General features: G+C 43.8%; 1 protein-coding gene across 2 annotated transcripts in view; it reads left to right on the forward strand.

Annotated features, from left to right (window-relative positions):
* COMT (catechol-O-methyltransferase) overlaps nucleotides 1-8916 on the forward strand; it is a 36197-nt gene extending 27281 nt beyond the window's left edge. For both annotated transcript variants that reach the window (XM_065417716.1, XM_065417717.1), the window contains exons 3-5: nucleotides 1838-2031; nucleotides 4754-4885; nucleotides 7643-8916. In XM_065417716.1, the coding sequence (XP_065273788.1) occupies nucleotides 1838-2031; nucleotides 4754-4885; nucleotides 7643-7822 (506 nt within the window). In that variant the 3' untranslated portion in view covers nucleotides 7823-8916. The remainder of the gene's footprint in view (nucleotides 1-1837; nucleotides 2032-4753; nucleotides 4886-7642) is intronic.
* The last annotated feature ends 9444 nt before the right edge of the window (nucleotides 8917-18360 follow it).

Raw genomic sequence — 18360 nt, forward strand, 5'->3', positions numbered from 1 at the left:
TCAGCGGGGCAGTTCTCATAACTAGGGCCCTACCAAATTCACCGTCCATTTTGGTCAATTTCACAGTCATAGGATTTTAAAAATCGTAAATTTCATGATTTCAGCTATCTAACTCTGAAATTTCACAGTGTTGTAATTGTAGGGTCCTAACCCAAAAAGGAGTTGTGTGTGGGGTGGGTCGCAAAGGTTACTGTAGGGTGGTTATCGCGGTACTGCTGCTGGCGGTGGCGCTGCCTTCAGAGCTGTGCAACTGGAGAGCGGCAGCTGCTGGCCGGGAGCCCAGCTCTGAAGGCAGAACCACCGCCAGCAGCAGCACAGAAGTCAGGATGGCCTGGTACGGTATTGCCACCCTGACTTCTGCGCTGCTGCCTACAGAGCTGGGCCCTCAGTCAGCAACCGCCAATTTCCGGCCACCCAGCTCTGAAGTCAGTGCAGAAGTAAGGGTGGCAATACTGCTACCCCCTAAAATAACCTTGCAACTCCCCTGCAACTCCCTTTTGGGTCAGGACCCCCAATTTGAGAGACACTGTTCTCCCCTGTGAAATCCGGTCTTTTGTGTGCTTTTACCCAATACTATACAGATTTCACAATTCGTGATGCGTTTTTCATGGCCGTGAATTTGGTAGGGCCCTACTCATAATAGAAGGGCAGACACCCCCCCCCCCAAATAAATAAATAAGGGAAGATAAAATCTTTCTGAGAACAGGGACTCCTACGACAAACCTGGCAATCCGGTGGGCGCCAAGGGGCACTGCTCCAGTAAGGTAGGCAAAATCCCAACATTATTTATTTTTAATGCCTAAGATTTGAAGACTAAACAAGAGTGCTCAATTACAAATTGCAGCATCACAACAGTACAGTATGTACACAAGTGATGCAGGACAAGGTGAAAGCTAATAGTGGGTAACTAAGCAGTTCAGGTGGCTCATGCAGCATGATGCCAAAGGCTAAATACCTTCAAATATTCATTCAGATTCAGGTATCTAATGTATTGGCACTACTTAGGACCATAGAAGATTAAAGATGGAATAGACTTCTGTCACCGAGTCCATTTCTTTGCCAGGATTGCATATCGTTTCCAATTTTATTTATTTATTGTAACAATTGGCTAATGGTTTCTGGCCTTTATAATACAAATAGATAGAGCCTTTGTCAGCTGGCTCGACTGTTCCTTTTGTAATGAGTATTTCTTAACTTAAAAGTCTTACATTAAGGCGACTGCGTGTAATATTATTTACAAAATGTGAACTCTCTCAAAGTTTAAGAGCTCTACATTTCATGAAGGGGGACAGATTTTGCAACAACTACATTTTTTTGCCAAGTGTTGCATTTTTCACTCAAAGTTGTGCTAAATTTTATTTAATACAGGCCCATCTTCACTCAAAAATGTGGATTTTTATTAAAAAAATTTTAAACACCCCAACATGCTTATTTTTTTGAAAATTTACAATTTGAAGCCTAGGTCAGATGATCAATTTTCACAATATGATACAAGACAACCTATTTCCTGAACTCACCCTAGTGCAAAAAAAAATTATGAAAACATTCACAAGACTGTTTTCAGTTTCACTGGGGCCCCATTGATACAAATACCTCAAACGAAACTGCTGTTTATTGTAAGTGGTTTCTTTCCAAGATTCCACACACTTCAAAATGAATCTCATTTTAAGTAAGAGCCAGTCTGCAAAAGAAGCCCTGTATAATTTATCATAAACCATCACATTCTGAATCTCCTTACAGCAGCTTAGTAAATGAACTTGTAAGATTCCATCCACTAACTTTATTATTTGCTGCCGTTTGATTTAGTCCAGAGTTAACCCATTTCTCTCCCATTCAGGTTTGATTCTAGACAAGATACTGGAGGAGACAAAGCCATCAGTCTTGCTGGAGCTGGGAACGTACTGTGGCTACTCAGCTGTGAGGATTGCTCGGCTGTTAAATCCCAGCGCTCGCTTACTGACCATCGAGTTCAACCCTGACTTTGCTGCTATTGCCAGACAGATGATTGAGTTTGCTGGAGTGCAAGATAAGGTACATCTTGATCTTCTGTGGCTGGTAAATGAAGGGACTAAGTAGATGTTAGGTCAGAAGAAATACTGGCATTTCGCCCTCTTATACTTAGGCTAACATAGCAATTGCAATATCCCAGGCTATTTTAGCAGTGAACTGAGCATGGCAATTGGGTTCATCTGTGTGGTAGATGTGTGAAATTGGGAAATGCCCATTAGGGACTGGGGCAGGGTCGTGAACACCTTTTCACACACACTGTGTTTAAGATACCTGAGTAGTTAGTAAAGCTAACAATGTTGGGAATCATTAGAAAGAAGACAAAGATAGATAAGACGACAAAGTATCATGTTGCCTCTATATAAATCGATGGTACACCCACATCTTCAATACTGCGTGCAGATCTGATCGCCCCATCTCAGAAAAGATCTATTGGAACTGGAAAAGGTTCAGAAAAGGGCAACAAAAATGATTAGGGGTATGGAACAGCTGCCATATGAGGAGAGATTAATAAGACTGGAACTTTTCAGCATAGAAAAGAGACGACTAAGGGGGGGATATGATAGAGATCTATAAAATCATGACTCGTGTGGAAAAAGTGAATAAGCAAGTGTTATTTACTCCTTCTCATAACACAAGAACTAGGGGTCACCAAATGAAATTAATAGGCAGCAGGTTTAAAACAAACAAAGGGAAGTATTTCTTCACACAACACAGTCAACCTGTGGAACTCTTTGCCAGAAGATGTTGTGATGGCCAAGACTGTAGCAGGGTTCAAAAAAGAACTAGGTAAGTTTATGGAGGATAGGTCCATCAGTGGCTATTAGCCAACATGGGCATGGATGGTGTCCCTAGCCTCTGTTTGCCAGAAGCTGGGAATGGGTAACAGGGGGTGGATCACTTCATGATTACCTCTTCTGTTCATTCCCTCTGAAGCACCTGGCATTGCCAACTGTTGTAAGACAGGATACTGGGCTAGATGGACCATTGGTCTGATCCAGTATGGCCATTCTTATGTTCTTAGAGTGGTGTGATTCAGATCCAGATTGGGGTTTGGAAAGAGATTGGGGCTCAAGTGAGAGCAGGGATTGCAGTTTGAGTTTCCCCAAACTGCATGAGCTATTCTCACAAGTTTCCAGCTATCTGAGCCAGAAGAAGAATCCACAGCGGCAGGCTCTGTTCCAAACTAAATAACCCATCTTTTTAACCTCTCTTCTGTACATTCTATTTGCTTTGGACAAGGAGGTTTGATTGAGATGTGACTGCAATTCCAAGCCAAGCCACACACTGTTTTCAGCAGGGGATTCCCTCGTCACCAGCAGAGAGTCACTCTTCCCAGCAGAGCCAAGGTCACAGACTTCTTATAATTGCACAGAGAAAAAATAATTGAGTCAATTTATCAAAAAAGCCCATGTGATCCAAAGCCAGCCAGCAGCTGAAGTTATCCACCAAGGCTATTAACATGGTCACGGAAGTCTGACTGCAACTTAAAGGGTGACGGGTTGGATCACAGAAACCCCCTTGGGAGCTGCCACCTGACGTACCAAGACTACCCCTGCTCCTGTTTTCCCTGCCAGCTCAGGACTCCAGCACCCTGTCTTGCTGAGCCAGACACTCCGGTCTGGCTCCAACACAGACCCAGGGTCTGAATCACTTGTCCCAAAGCTGCAAGTTTACCTGAAAACAGCTCACAGTAGTGTGCTTGTCTTTAGCACTCAGATGCTCAACTCCCAATGGGGTCTAAACCCAGATAAATCCATTTTACCCTGCATAAAGCTTATGCAAGGCAAACTCATAAATTGTTCGCCCTCTATAACACTGATAGAGAGATATGCACAGTTGTTTGCTCCCCCAGGTATTAATACATACTCTGAGTAAATTACTAAATAAAAAGTGATTTTATTAAATACAGACAGTAGGATTTAAGTGGTTCCAAGTAGTAACAGACAGAACAAAGTAAGTCACCAAGCAAAATAAAATAAAATGCGCAAATCTATGTCTAATCAAACTGAATACAGATAATCTCACCCTCAGAGATGCTTCAGTAAGTTTTTTCTCAGACTGGACACCTTCCAGGCCTGGGCACAATTCTTTCCCCTGGTACAGCTCTTGTTCCAGCTCAGGTGGTAGCTAGGGGATTCTTCATGATGGCTCCTCTCTCCCCTTTGTTCTCTTCCACCCCTTTATATATCTTTTGCATAAGGCGGGAACCCTTTGTCCCTCTGGGTTTCCACCCCCCCTCACTGGAAAAGCACCAGGTTAAAGATGGATTCCAGTTCAGGTGACATGATCACATGTCACTGCAAGACTTCATTACTCACTTGCCAGCACACACATATACAGGAAGACTCACAGGTAAACACAGCCATCTGCCGACAATGGGAGTCATCAAGATTCCAAACCATCATTAATGGCCCACACTTTACATAATTACAATAGGCCTTCAGAGTTATATTTTATATTTCTAGTTTTAGATACAAGAGTGGTACATTTATACAAATCGGATGATCACACTCAATAGATTATAAGCTTTGTAATGATACCTTACAAGAGACCTTTTGCATGAAGCATATCCCAGTTATGTTATATTCACTTATTACCGTATTTTCTCTAAAACTATCCCAGTTACATTATATTGACTTATTATCAAGTTTTTATAAAACCCATATAGACTGCACAGTGTCACAAGGGGCATTGTGCTTAAAACAAGGCGCACAGATCAACATGAGATGAATTTGCTTTTCAGGTGAAAATTCTAGAAGGCCCTTCGGAGACAATTATCCCACAGCTGAAGAAAAAGCATGAAGTGGACACACTGGATTTCGTCTTTCTCGACCATTGGAAAGATAGATACCTGCCAGACACCATCCTGCTGCTTGTGAGTTGGAATGATTTCAGCCCTAAAACCCCCATAGTGAATATCCAGATGTCTGTAAGATCTTCCCACATTTGGGCAGGGTGTGTTTTCTATAGCTATAGCGGGGCACTCACCAGAGGAATGTTTAACAAACAACCAGCCATGTGGTGAAAAGGGATGGAGCTTTGGGGCTGGAGTCACAACAGTGCGAAGTGCCCTTGCCTCCCCTATTATTGTCAATGGGAACGGAGGGTGCTCAGCACTTCCCAGGGATTGTTCAGCCACTTGCAGGATCTTCCTCTCTGGAAAGGCCTGAAGCTGAATACCCAATGAGAACCAGCCACAGACACTGGAGAAGTACAGGTTTGGATCTGAACGTCATGACTTAAGTCTTTCCCTATCAGATTAAGCCAGGACACCTGATCCAAATGCCCTGAATTTTGGAGAAGTTCAGACTCCAGTCCCAGCCTTCACAACACTAATTTCCTGATGGCAAACACTGTTGTTGGGGTTTGTGTTCCTGGATGAAATTCAATCTTGATAGCACATGTTTGTATCTTCTTTTTATGAACATCTGGGGCATCCTTACCATCTGATTGGCAATAAGTCTTCCCCCTTAGCAGAGGGAAGACTTTTCCTAGGACCATGCTAGGCTCTCATTCCAGGAAATGCCATTCAGCCTCTTTCCACCCACAGCTAGACGTGGGGACAGATTCTGTCAGCAACAACGGTAACACTTAATGACTCTTCATTACAAAATTAGGAGGCTATAATAGCCATAGCAAATTATGGGTTGGCTTTAAACAGCCAGGTAATGACAAACGAGAGCAGTTGAGGACCCCAGGGTATTTCCAAACGTCAGCAAATAACCCAGTGATAATCACAGCCTCGGTGTTTATAAAAACAGCGCAAATGCACATAATATCACAGCTCAATAGCACCATTAGACCTGTGATTATCTCTAGAACTAAATGACTAATTGGATGGAAATGCCATTTTTCAGTTACATTCTCCACAAATATCTACCCACTCGCTCTTGTATGAGCCTCTCTGCTGACTGCTTCGCACTAGCCCCATTCTCCCTCTCTTGCATAGCACCAGTTTCACCACCCCTGTTTGGAGAATACAAGCACTCTGTCTTAGGCTCCCACTCTCTCCTCCCTACAAGCAGCCTTTTAAAAAGTAGAGGGTTTCTTTGGGACTTAAACCCACCATTGAATTTACACATCAGTAGCTGGGAGACAGTACATTTTTGTTCTGAAATTCCTTTGCCTCCCGAGAATGTTCATTTTTAAACTTGCTCTGTAACAGTTACTGAGCTCCCAGCTCTTTGGAGGGCTAGAGCACCAGTTCCAGCTCTGAACCTTAAAAAAACAAAGCAAAAAAACCAGCTAAAGCAAAGGATTGAGAATCATATGGCTCCAACTTCTTAGTCAACAGTTTGATGTGATTACAAACCAGAGTGTTTTGCTTATTCTCATGAATCCTTGCAGTGTAACACCACCAAGGGACTTTAGATGGACCGGCTGAAGGAAACACTTTGAATGTTTCTTCAACCTGGCATTTTGAACATCGTTTTTGACAAGCATTTCAGATGGCCCAGGTTGTGGTTTGAGTCCCAGGCAGTTTCCCTTTCACCCAGTTCTAGAAAAGGTCCTTGATACAAAGAGCAGCTGGCAAACATCAGCGGAGTCACAATGACACAGCAGCTAGTGTTGGAAATTACAGCTGGAGAAATGCCCTTTTCACTCGAGTTTCTGATCTGATTATTAGAAAGTACAGGCCAGAGGATATTGACATACCTCCCAAACCGCCTCTTCTCTTCAGATTGGCACACAATCAAGAGGCGAGCATGGTGAGCTAACCGCTAGTGGCCTCTACAATACTGATGTGTGGGGTAAAAGCCATCCAGGGAGTCTTAAAGATGCAACCCTCCCCATAACTGCAGGGTGGGAACAAAGCTGATAAGCTGCAGGCTTTTATTTTGAAAATTGCTGGTGTATTCAGATAAGCAATGTCTCTTTGTCAAGGAAGATACAAGGAAGCAAATTATATGGTTGCAGCTTTATTTTTGTTAAACATTGGATGCCCGGGTATATGGCAAGTTAATTATGGCCCTTGAATTCTTGGTAACTTGCCAGCCTGGCCCTCTTTGGGCACTAACCGTGCTCCATGCCCTGTCGCCAAATAAAGCAGCTGAAGGTTGGATGGGATCGAGGAAGACTGAGCACAGGAAATCTCAGTCCTAAACTCTGTGTTTTTCTAGTAGTGGGCCAGGGCCCCGTTGAGACTTTGCTGCCCAGAATGCCATGCAGCCCCCTCTCTGGTGGTTTCACCAGCTTCTGCAAAATTTCAATATTAATCTGAAATCAAAAGGAATGGTCAAGTCTCTCCCTGTGTGAAGAAATCCTTCCAAATGTGAATGACAGAGTTGTCTTAACTCTGCAGAGACCGCCAGAAACAGTAACTTAGGCATGACTTGTCCCCATTCATTTGAATCTGAATCCTAATGCCATCAATTTCCTATCAGCATCATTAACTCTTTTACTGCTGATGACGTTAGCAGAAAGATCCAGCTTTTCAGCTGTTGTTTGCAGAACCTGTAGAGTGTGTCACGGCTATTTTTTCCTGATCAAACCCATGTTGGCCTGTTAGTACAGGAATTCACTTTAGCATGAAATGTCACTAATATGAAAGTGATTTGCACTAGCACTTATCAAACGTTAGCTTATTCTAAAATGAACAGATTCACCAAGCACAAGTCTCTCTTCTTTCTAGGACCATGGCTTGCTGAGGAAGGGCTCTGTTATCCTGGCTGACAACGTCATTTTCCCTGGGGCTCCAGAGTTCATTAAGTACATCCGCAATAACAACCGTTTTGAATGTACCAACTATCCCTCGCACGTGGAGTACATGAAAGTGAAGGATGCCATGGAAAAGGCCGTGTTTGTGGGATAAAGGGAGTCACTGGTATCCAACTGTTGTTTCAAGTGTTGTAAATGCAACTGCACAGGTTAACTCTGTCTGTGCTTCATGTTTAGCTTTCTGTACTTTTGGGGCTGTAATTAAAGCAAGTTATAATGAAGAAGATGGGTTTAGAGAAGAGGGAAACCAAGGTCTAGTGAGCATGTGCATAAGTAGGGTAGCCAGCCAAAGATTAGATGGAGAAGCCTGTTTTTTTCTCTTTTCAGATGGCTATCTGCATCCAAGATGATATACATTCCCTTAAGGTGATCTGCTTCTTGCCAAACAGCAAAACCAATCGGTTTACTTTGAGTTCAAACCCTACTAGCCAAGAGTGAAACAGACTCTCAGCAGTCGCTGTGATTTTCTGTGTCCTTAAGCCAAAACAGACTAATCGCTTCTAAGAGAGAGAAAGACACAGTTTGCAGGGAAGGAATATTTCAGCAGCTCTGATTTGGCTAAATAACTGGCAATGCACTACAGTGAAGAATCCTTCAGTTACATCACACACATTCCTCGCTAGCTACCAATAAAAATTCATGGTGTTCTGTGCTGGAGAAAACAAAACACAGTTTGATAGTGGGCAAGGCAGACAAGATAATTAATGTGATTGTGGGGGAGGGACCAGGAAGGCTACACAAAATAAATGGATAAAAATATACATTCGTGGGGTCCTTTGAACAGACAAGTAGCATTAAGGGAGCAGCTTCTTTATAATGAACTACCAAACGCACATAAACCGCCAAGACCTTGATTAAAATGCTGTTTTCCAACCCTTTGCATTGTACATAACCAATGTAAGCTCTTTGGGGACAGGATATGCTTCTTACTGTAGGCCAAGAGCTGCATAAATGTAAGGTGCTGGCTGATGATTTATAATAGGACGCAACAGGCTGTGCTTTTCTGGGCGATTATTGTATGCCCTGGGTTGTGTTCACATTACAGTAAATATTAAGGTACAAGGCCAAACCCAAAGTGACTTTAGTCACCCAAATGGTGCAATAGTCCACTGGCAGGGCACTTCTCAGCGTATCCCATTGCTGTTGCACAACTGGGTGAAATTCAAAAATTTATAAATAAAAATGAAGGGGAAAAAATGACTTGTGCAGTTACTGAGTGTGTGACTCCATTTTATTCCACATGGACTCTGCCCAGCACTTCCGCTGTAGGTTTCAAGCCAGGGAGCAGCTCCAGAAATAGTCCCTGTCTTCTAAAACCAGTAGATACATACTCCCTTTCCCCTTCCACGTTGGATTCTCACAGGCATGTTATTTAGCCAGCTGCTTTTCCACTTCGCCTCCCTGAAGTGTTATTTATTCTGGCTCAGGAGCTGGAGAGAATCACATCTCTAAGTCAGTGAAAATGAGCTTGGCAAAGACTTCAGACAATACAACTGGAAAGGAGAGCAAGTTAACCACAGTTGTAAGCTCAGATTGAAAATGGACACAGTTAACTAGAGGAACCCAGTGAAAAGTGAGGAGTCTCTGCTGTGCTAGGCCCCAGCCAATTCACAAGCCAGAAACTGGTCTGGTGACTCTCAGGGCAGGTATAAAAGCCTCACAGGAGGAACAGCAGCTCAGTCCAAACCGGCTCCGGACTCCTGATTCCGCTCTGAGCCTTGACTCTCATCACTAGGCCCTACTGCCATGGCTCTGATCACTAGGACTGACCAAGCCCCATCATGGTTTAGGACACCCAGCCAGCTCGTGGATGCATTACTTTCCAAATAGACATAATGAGGCAAAGCCACCATAATTTACCTTGATCAGGAAAATCGCTAATCGTCTGTCTTTCTCAACCTTAAACTCTACTGGATCAGATCCCAGGTCCATCCACTCCAGGACTGACTCTCCAGCAGTGGCCAGTAACTGATGCCTCAGGAGGTAAAAATGTCATATGGTGCCCATAGCCTAATAGTTCAGTGCTGTACTGTGCATGGGTGTGTGCGTCATTCCTTTCTGAGCCTCTAGGGGCAGCCATCTCTCACCCTGAAATATAAATGTAAACAACGTATAAGTGCCTAGCTGTAGAGATCATTAGTGATCATGTGCGTAACTCACTGGCATGGTATCAAAGCCCTTCTGGTGATTTTAAAGTGTTTGCAAAACACCTGGAGGGCACCATTTACAAGCCCATCTACATCGTGGGGTGAGTGTCCAGTGGCCACTCTTTTAAAGGTCATAACTTTGGCAGGCCTCTTCCATTTTTAGCCTATATGCCTTTGATTGCAGTTAAGGCTCCCTCTCACCACAGCAGGTTGCTGTGACTTATTGATACTGATGAAGCCCAACACATGTCAGAGGCTGCATGCCTGGTCTACTCAGAAGCTCTGTATTGTGACGTTGTTGCATGTAAGAATTCTGAAGCAAACCAAGCGCCGTGAGAGCATTTGCATGTCAACAAAGGTTTAGGTGCAGCTTGTGATGCAGTCCTCTGCTGTACTTTGCAAAACAGAATCAGGGAAGTGTTCTCATTTTGTAGCCTACAGCCCTTTAAATGTGTTATGATGCAAGGAGAATATCAAGAAAGCAGGACGTGGCAGGGAGAAGTACAGAGAAGCCATTAGGTTGGTGTGGATATTACACAGAGCGGATTCCCTCATGGGGCATAGCAGTTTTATTTGGGAAAGAGACAACGTGAGCTCTGTATGCAGTCAGAGCCGCAGTCAGAGCCACAGCCACTTCTTTTAAGGTCAAAATTAAGTGTTTTCCTCCTATTAGAACTACAGGGCCAGCATGGCTATGGAAGGGCTCAGTTCTATTCTGGTTCATGCATCATCAGATTGTTAACCAAGTTCCAAAGGCAAGGACAAATTTTACCCTCAGCCAGACCCATGTAACACTATTTATTACTGGTGACCGAGGGCGAAAAGGAAAGAACCTAGCTGAATTTGAATGACTGGCAAACAGAGCTGCTTTTCAGAGTAAAAGCAGACTTTGGATTGTGGAAGCAGTGAAGGCTGTAGGCTATCTGAATAGCCTCCTTTGTACAGGGGTAGATAGCGTCCTAAAGATCCCAGCATCGATTGAGAGTCAATGCAATATCATCCTATTGCAATGGGTGTCAAAGACAACCCAAATATTCACAATCCTGTTCTCAATGGAACAGTAAATCGAAGCTCGAGTGTTTGACCAAAGACCCTCAGCTTGTAAAGTGCCACTGATGGAAACTACCAATTAAATAAATTCCTCCAGCCAGTTCTCCCAACTCACCTTGCAAATGATCAATTCTAAGCAATCCTAATTGAGATAAATTAGCCCAATGGAAAATATTGGGAGGGCCCAGTGGTAGTGAGCCGTGCTATGAGACAGACCGGGGTCAGTTCCTACAACAGTATCTCCTCACCCTCCCACCCCACCCCCCATTATGGCTGAGGGCCAACACACGCAAAAACTGGCTTTTTAAATAGGTAAGATGACAGTTGAAAGATTGGGGGAGGCAAGGGGTCAACCAAATTTGCTAACATCCCTTTAACTTTTCATTTACTTATTGTCAGCTTGTACCACAGCCTGGTATTGCCAATGCTGTGCATTACAGTGGAGTCGCATCATAGGAGCATTTAACTTACGCGATTTTAACTATACGCGCTCGGCAAAACAAAACAAAACAGAGAAAAATAACTATTTAAATACTGTACCTGTAGCACAGGCGATTCCGCCCGCCATTCCACTCAATGAACGTTTGACTATACGCAATTTTCGCCTTATGAGCCGACTTCAGAACCTAACCCCCGCGTAAGATGCGACTCGCCTGTAGTTACAAATAAAGCTGTTACAGTAGGAAGCAAAAAAATCCTGGTGAACACCCACTGTGGTGACAGGAAGCTCACTGGAGATTTTGTTGAAATCAGATACAGACCAGGGCTGTGATATTTCATGTCAATTGTTCCCACGTTAACCTTTCACCTCAGGGACTCCGTTCTCCAGTTTGGCCAGAAGATGATGAGCTGAAAATGAAACTACTCTGACAGCTGTAAAAGGTCAACTGTAGAAACCACATATTTGTTTTAGCTCAGTATCTTACCTACAGCATCTACCACTTTAGTGCAGCCATAACGAAAACAAAAGTCAGATTCTTTCCTGCAGCGGAATGTTGGCAATACCTACTAGGAGCCAGATTCTGAGAGTAAGAGCCACATCGCTTGTAAAATGAGATGTTCTGTCTGTGAGTATAAGACCAGCACATGATTTTGCACAACAGCTTGAGATGCATTCTAGACATCTGAGATTTAAAGGAGGGGTAAGTTGAAGATAAACTCCCCAGTACTGCTAACAAGCATCCACAGCTAAAGGTCTTTGGAACCTCAAAAGTGATAACCTATTAATGGTATAATGAAGTTTGACCAGTAATATGATTTACTAATGTTTAATTTCCAGGGAAAACCTCGCCTCCTCTTGCTCGCCAGCTCACTGCAGGGCACTATTGCTGCTAGAGATTTTTGCTGGACCTTTCCCATGCTTGATGAGTGCAGGTCAGGAAGTGTGACATTATAAGAACATAAGAACGGCCGTACCGGGTCAGACCAAAGGTCCATCTAGCCCAGTATCCTGTCTACCGACAGTGGCCAATGCCAGGTGCCCCAGAGGGAGTGGACCTAACAGGCAATGATCAAGTGATCTCTCTCCTGCCATCCATCTCCATCCTCTGACAAACAGAGGCTAGGGACACCATTCCTTACCCATCCCGGCTAATAGCCATTAATGGACTTAACCACCATGAATTTATCCAGTTCTTGTTTGCCACATCAATCTCTCTGTTGATCTGATCAACATTGATGAACCTGCCAGGGAGAGTCAGTACCTCAGAGAAGATCTGTTGTGCAGAGGTTTGTTCTCTATGTTGTCCAAGGTCACAAATATCCAACTCAGCCTGTGACATACAGTTGTTATATAAAAGTTGACAGACGTGAAAGACTGGATTAGGTCAAACAAAAAGATCTGCTGATACCACCCAAGGACTGTGTTAAGATCCTGACTAATAAACAAAATGAATGAAATCAGAAATTAACTAACCTAATCGGTGGACCGAATATAGAGGAGATGACCTGTGCCACTCACCACCTCCTTTAGGGGATCCTTAAAAAAGGAGTCTTTGGGGGGAATCAAAATGGTGGAAATTGGTGGACTGGAAGGAGAGAACTTTATCATTATGGCTGCCCCACCATCTCTTGGGATGCCAGGATCCACTACAACACTGTTAGGCCTTCATTGTCCTTACCAATCCAGGCCAGAGAGAGGGAACCAATAACATCATCACTTCTACCACTTGGGTTAAGTTCTGAATAGCACCTGAAATGGGAGACTTGGGTTCCTGCTGTTACCCCTCCTTCACGTGTCCTTGACCTTTCTCCACCTTATTTCTTCTCTTTTCTAACTTTCTCAAATCCCCTTCTGTCTAGTAAGTGTCTGGCTTAGCCAGACAAGGCTGCATCTTTTACAACACTGCTGTAAGCTCATTACCAGATAGGCAGCTAAAAGCAATGCCCTACACCTCGCAATGCTCGTACTGGTTTGCTAGGTCTTGCCGTTGGCTGATAAAACCATGTGCTGTACTGAGTTACTTCAGGAAGGAAGTTGCAAGTGAGTCAACACCAGAGACAGAAACTGCATTTTCTACCCTGGTTGTTCTTTGCTGTCATTTTTTGTGTCCATTTGTCTTGTTTGATCTTGAAGAGAATGGGACTGGTCTTTGTCAGCAGTCCAGACCAGCTCAACTAACTTCTCTTTTTCCCAAAAAGAACAGTTATCATGATCTAAAAGACTGTCAAATGGGGCACGTTTGGGGGTTCCCTATAAAAACTTTCTACTACTGAAGGAAAAGGGAATGAGAAATATTGTAAAATGAAATCCTTACTATACTTTACATTTGAAATGCTTTGACTGGTTCTCTCTCTTTCTCTTTATAAAATGTTTAATGGTGATGAGACTATAGAGACCTCAACCTGCTTATTCAAAACCTTGAACCATGTTTAACTCTTTAGTGTTGTACAGTGATAGGATCACGTTAACACCTTTGATTGCCTGGGCCCAGCTATTCCATCAAAATTAACACAACAGATCTGTCAGCAATTGGCCATGTCATGTACTGGGAAGTTGTCTCCTCAGCTTCTGGGTGGATCTCCCTTCCACACAGCAGTAAAACTAAATGATCTAATATACCCTAAAAGCATGTAAAAAAGAAAAGCGCAAGAGAGAAGTCTCTCATATCTTACCCAAAGCTTGCATTTAGCGCCAGTCAATTCCTGGGATCTCTGATTTTTTTTTTAAACCACACACACACACACACACACTTACTTACTTACTTAAACATCCATGTGACGTGGTGTACTAAAATATTTTATTAGCAAGCGTGGTGAAAGGTCAGTGACCTCACACATGGTAAAGCCATCAGTAAGATATGCTTGTCAATCCAAACGTGCAGTCCTTTGAACAGACCCAGGCAGATGTCTGTCCCCCCAGCCCCAGAAACACCCTTGTGTCTTAATAAAACCAAGATCTACACTCCAAAGTCATTATATGGCTTTCTGCTACGCTGACATAAGCCACGGAATTACTGTTTCCAGCTGCAGTACATTAAAGCATACGCCAATCACTTTCATTACCAGAGGCTTTTTCGCAGCACACTGCTGGCCTGCGCTTGGGTCCCGCTACTCCGTACCCTGGCTGAATGATGTTATGTGGCAGAGAATATTTAGGACATCTGATGTAACAAATACAAATAACCAATGGCACACATGTTCTTTCCAGGCATGGTTTATTGAAAACACACCAAACTGTTATCCTACATACCTGGTTTCTAACAAGCATTCTATTTATCGGTGTTATGGAAAATTCCTATAATAATACATTCTGTTATGGTAACATTTGTTCTATGAAAGCATAATTCACCTTTTATTCCCCCCCGTCTTACTCTTAAAATAAAACCATTCTAAGTGTTCCAGTTTATAGTACAGTGTAAATACAATGCAAAACCCCACCAGTCTAAACTACAGTGATAATGTCGAGTAGTATTACAGAAAACACATTGGTGATTTTTTTTTTTTGTTTATTTTCCTACCATGAAAATTTTAAGGCACATGATAGTTACAAACACATTAGCTACTAATTACCAGTAAGCTTCTTAGTCTAGTTATGTTTTTGTTTTGCTGAACAATTATATCCTCAACTGGATTGGCAGGTTTTGCAGCATATGCTCTTTCCTCCTCGTCACTCATCCCGCAATCGTGTTTCTGAACATTCTACCCCAATGTAAATTTAAGACAGGAAAAAAAAAGTTTATAATACTGTCCCTTAATGCACTAGACTAGTTACTGTACCGATAATCAGAGGAAAACCTTTCTGTGAAAGGTAAGGAAACATCAGCTTTTTAGGAGCAGAACAGTGAAGAGACTTTGCCAGAAACTATACCTCTATAAACACCTTTGAAAGTATGGGAGGGGGAGAGAGACAGACAGACACCCAACCCCAACAGCCCAAAAGCATGGGCTGAAGCTATTAGCACATTATGATTTTCAAAGAAAGAGTAAGGCCATGAGGAGTGTCACAGCAGGAAGTAATAAAATCAATCTCATTATTATGGCCTTTGGCCTCTGCTGTCTAGGGACTTATAATGCACCCATCCCCCTTGGTAATCAAGCCTAAACCGCACAATAAGCCACAGGTAAGTGACGAAATTGCGACACTCACCATCCTAATGTTCTGGGAGTTGCACCCAGGTGAAAAAGTGCTTTACATATCACAAGCACTGTGTGTAGCAGGCCATGCGTCACCAATTCTCATCAGTACTGGCAAGAGCTTACTGGACTGGTGGAACCACACTTGCAAACCACTGCTTCCTCTCTCTCTCTATCCTGGTCCAGTTCCTGTCCCCAAACCCATTCATGATGTTTTGGAGACAGTGCTGCTCTGACAGCTGTAGGAGGAATCCCTAGGTGGTAAAGAAGGGTGCTGCTGGCTCTGTGCCATTCACTCTCCCCTCTGTAGGGGGCATTCCTGAGAACAAAGCTAGGGGTGGCTAGAGCACACCAAACTCCAGGAATCTACAGCTGGCAAACCCATCTGTGGGCCACCAGTCCAGCCACTAGTCTTTGGGCCCCTCCAAGTTATGTAGAGGGGCGAACTGGCACTTGGCCAGCTCCAGAATCAGGAGAGCAGAAAGGTGGCTTAGCTTGGAGCCCCATATTTCCCCACCCCTCCCAGAATCGTGCACTGAGCACAGCCTGGCCCACCATAGGTAGCTGTAGGAACCTATTGACTTGGTACAGCTATTACTCCAACACACAGCAGCCAAACCTACAGTCACAGGGGGCTCGAGTCATGCCAGCCCCAGCAAAGTCAGCGCTTGTTTTCTTCAGTGGTCACAACATAGTGCCAGGGGCTGCGCTACGGCTGCTTCCAGGGACAGAGCTCTGTGGGATAACTTGAGTCCCTGAGGGAATCAAACTATCCGCCACTTTATCACAGCCCTCTAGCTGAGGCAACAGCGGTTCCCTCCTCCTCCCGGTCGACAGGAAGCCTGCACCCACTGTCCTGCTAGCTTCCTCCACAAGGACACACTAGAAACTCTGGTGTGTTTTTTCTAGCCCTTGCTCCTATGTGGGCCTGATCTCTGGCTGTCATGGTGCAGGCGTCTGGAGCAAACAGTAGGGAGGAGGTTGCATGCTTAATCCTGAGACCTGACTGAACTGAGACCTGGAGCTGCTTCACTTCAGGCTGATTTTCTCTCACACACTATTGCTTTCCCACCTCTGCATTCGAACCCTACTAAAATGCCTAGTGCTTCCTTCATTCACAGTCCCTATCTTCTCAAATGAAGCCCATACATAGTTGGGAAGCAACAGGTGGGTTGTAGGGGGGAGGGATTGGCAGGGGAGGTGAAAGGACCCAATAGGTTATCAACTAGCTATAGAACATACGAATGGCCATACTGGGTGAGACCAAAGGTCCATCCAGCCCAGTATCCTGTCTACCGACAGTGGCCAATGCCAGGTGCCCCAGAGAGAGTGAACCTAACAGGTAATGATCAAGAGATCTCTCTCCTGCCATCCATCTCCACCCTCTGACAAACAGAGGCTTGGGACACCCTTCCTTACCCATCCTGGCTAATAGCCATTAATGGACTTAACCTCCATGAATTTATCTAGTTCTCTTTTAAACCCTGTTATACTCCTAGCCTTCACAACCTCCTCAGGCAAGGAGTTCCACAGGTTGACTGTGCACTGTGTGAAGAAGAACTTCCTTTTATTTGTTTTAAACCTGCTGCCCATTAATTTCATTTGGTGGCCCCTAGTTCTTTTATTATGGGAAAAAATAAATAACTTTTCCTTATTCACTTTCTCCACACCACTCATGATTTTATATACCTCTATCATATCCCCCCTTAGTCTGCTCTTTTCCAAGCTGAAAAGTCCTAGCCTCTTTAATCTCTCCTCATATGGGACCTCATACGGTATAGCTACCATACATCGGCCCTGCACCAATACATTTCTGTAAGAGTGTGCCTCTCACAGGTGAGCCCACCCTCTCCAACATGCTTTCCCTGCCGCTTGATTAAATGTGATGCTAGGATTGATCAGCAGTGTCATTTTAAAGTAGAGAGTTTCCTGATTTGGTCTGTGGCTGGTGGGAGGTGCTGCTAACACTGGAGGCCATTCTCATGTCTAAGTCAGCCTTGGGATCCCTCTCTCTGCTCAATGTCCAGGGAAAGGCTTGCGGGAGAGGAGCAGAAGAAAAGCAATGAAATGTACAGGATTAAATTCTTGTTATTGCTACATACTCTGAGTAAATCTTCATTGTGGTGAGTGTGGTCAGAGCCCCACTGCTCATGTTAACAGTCCTGATATTTTGCCTCTTGGTATAAACACCGCATACTATTAACTGGGGGGAGGTGAGGTGTCTTCTACTCAGTAGCAAGAAGCCTTGCAAACAAAGCAGTCACAAAAAGACTAAGCAGGAAACAAGGAAAAAGAACAATCAGGCACAGATTATTCCAAGCATCCAGTTCCATTCCTTCTAATGGGGTAGGATGGTTTCTGCTTAGAATATAAAACACATTCTGCTTCTCAAACACCCCTGTGTTTTTGGTTCGGCCCATTATAAAGAGAGGCCATTTGCTCAATCTGGATTCTGATCCAGATTTTGAACATCCCTATACCATGGGTGTTTAGATCTAGGTTTTTGTTGGAGTCTCTCTCTAGATAGGAGATCATTTAAGTTTATTGCCCCATCTCCTCTCCCCAGGGTGTTTCCTACAGCCTTCCCCTTTTGCCATTCTCCCTCCTAACCTCTCCTTGGCTTTGTAATATTTGTAGAATAACTACATCGCAAAGACTTAGCAGAAAAGCCTTGCAACATTTGGCTAGTTATTTGCAGTAATCTTTTGCAGAGACTCCTTTGGTAAATACAATACTTTGATAAAAATAACCAGGGACAGATTGATGCCAGAGTCTCCTGGGACCTTTCCTTATGCACTTCTAATAGGTTACAAAGAAGGTTCCATTGCTAATTGCTGAAGCAAGTGTTTTTTTTTAAAAA

This window comes from Emys orbicularis, chromosome 16 (assembly GCF_028017835.1).
Source record: "Emys orbicularis isolate rEmyOrb1 chromosome 16, rEmyOrb1.hap1, whole genome shotgun sequence".
Classification (NCBI taxonomy): domain Eukaryota; kingdom Metazoa; phylum Chordata; order Testudines; family Emydidae; genus Emys; species Emys orbicularis.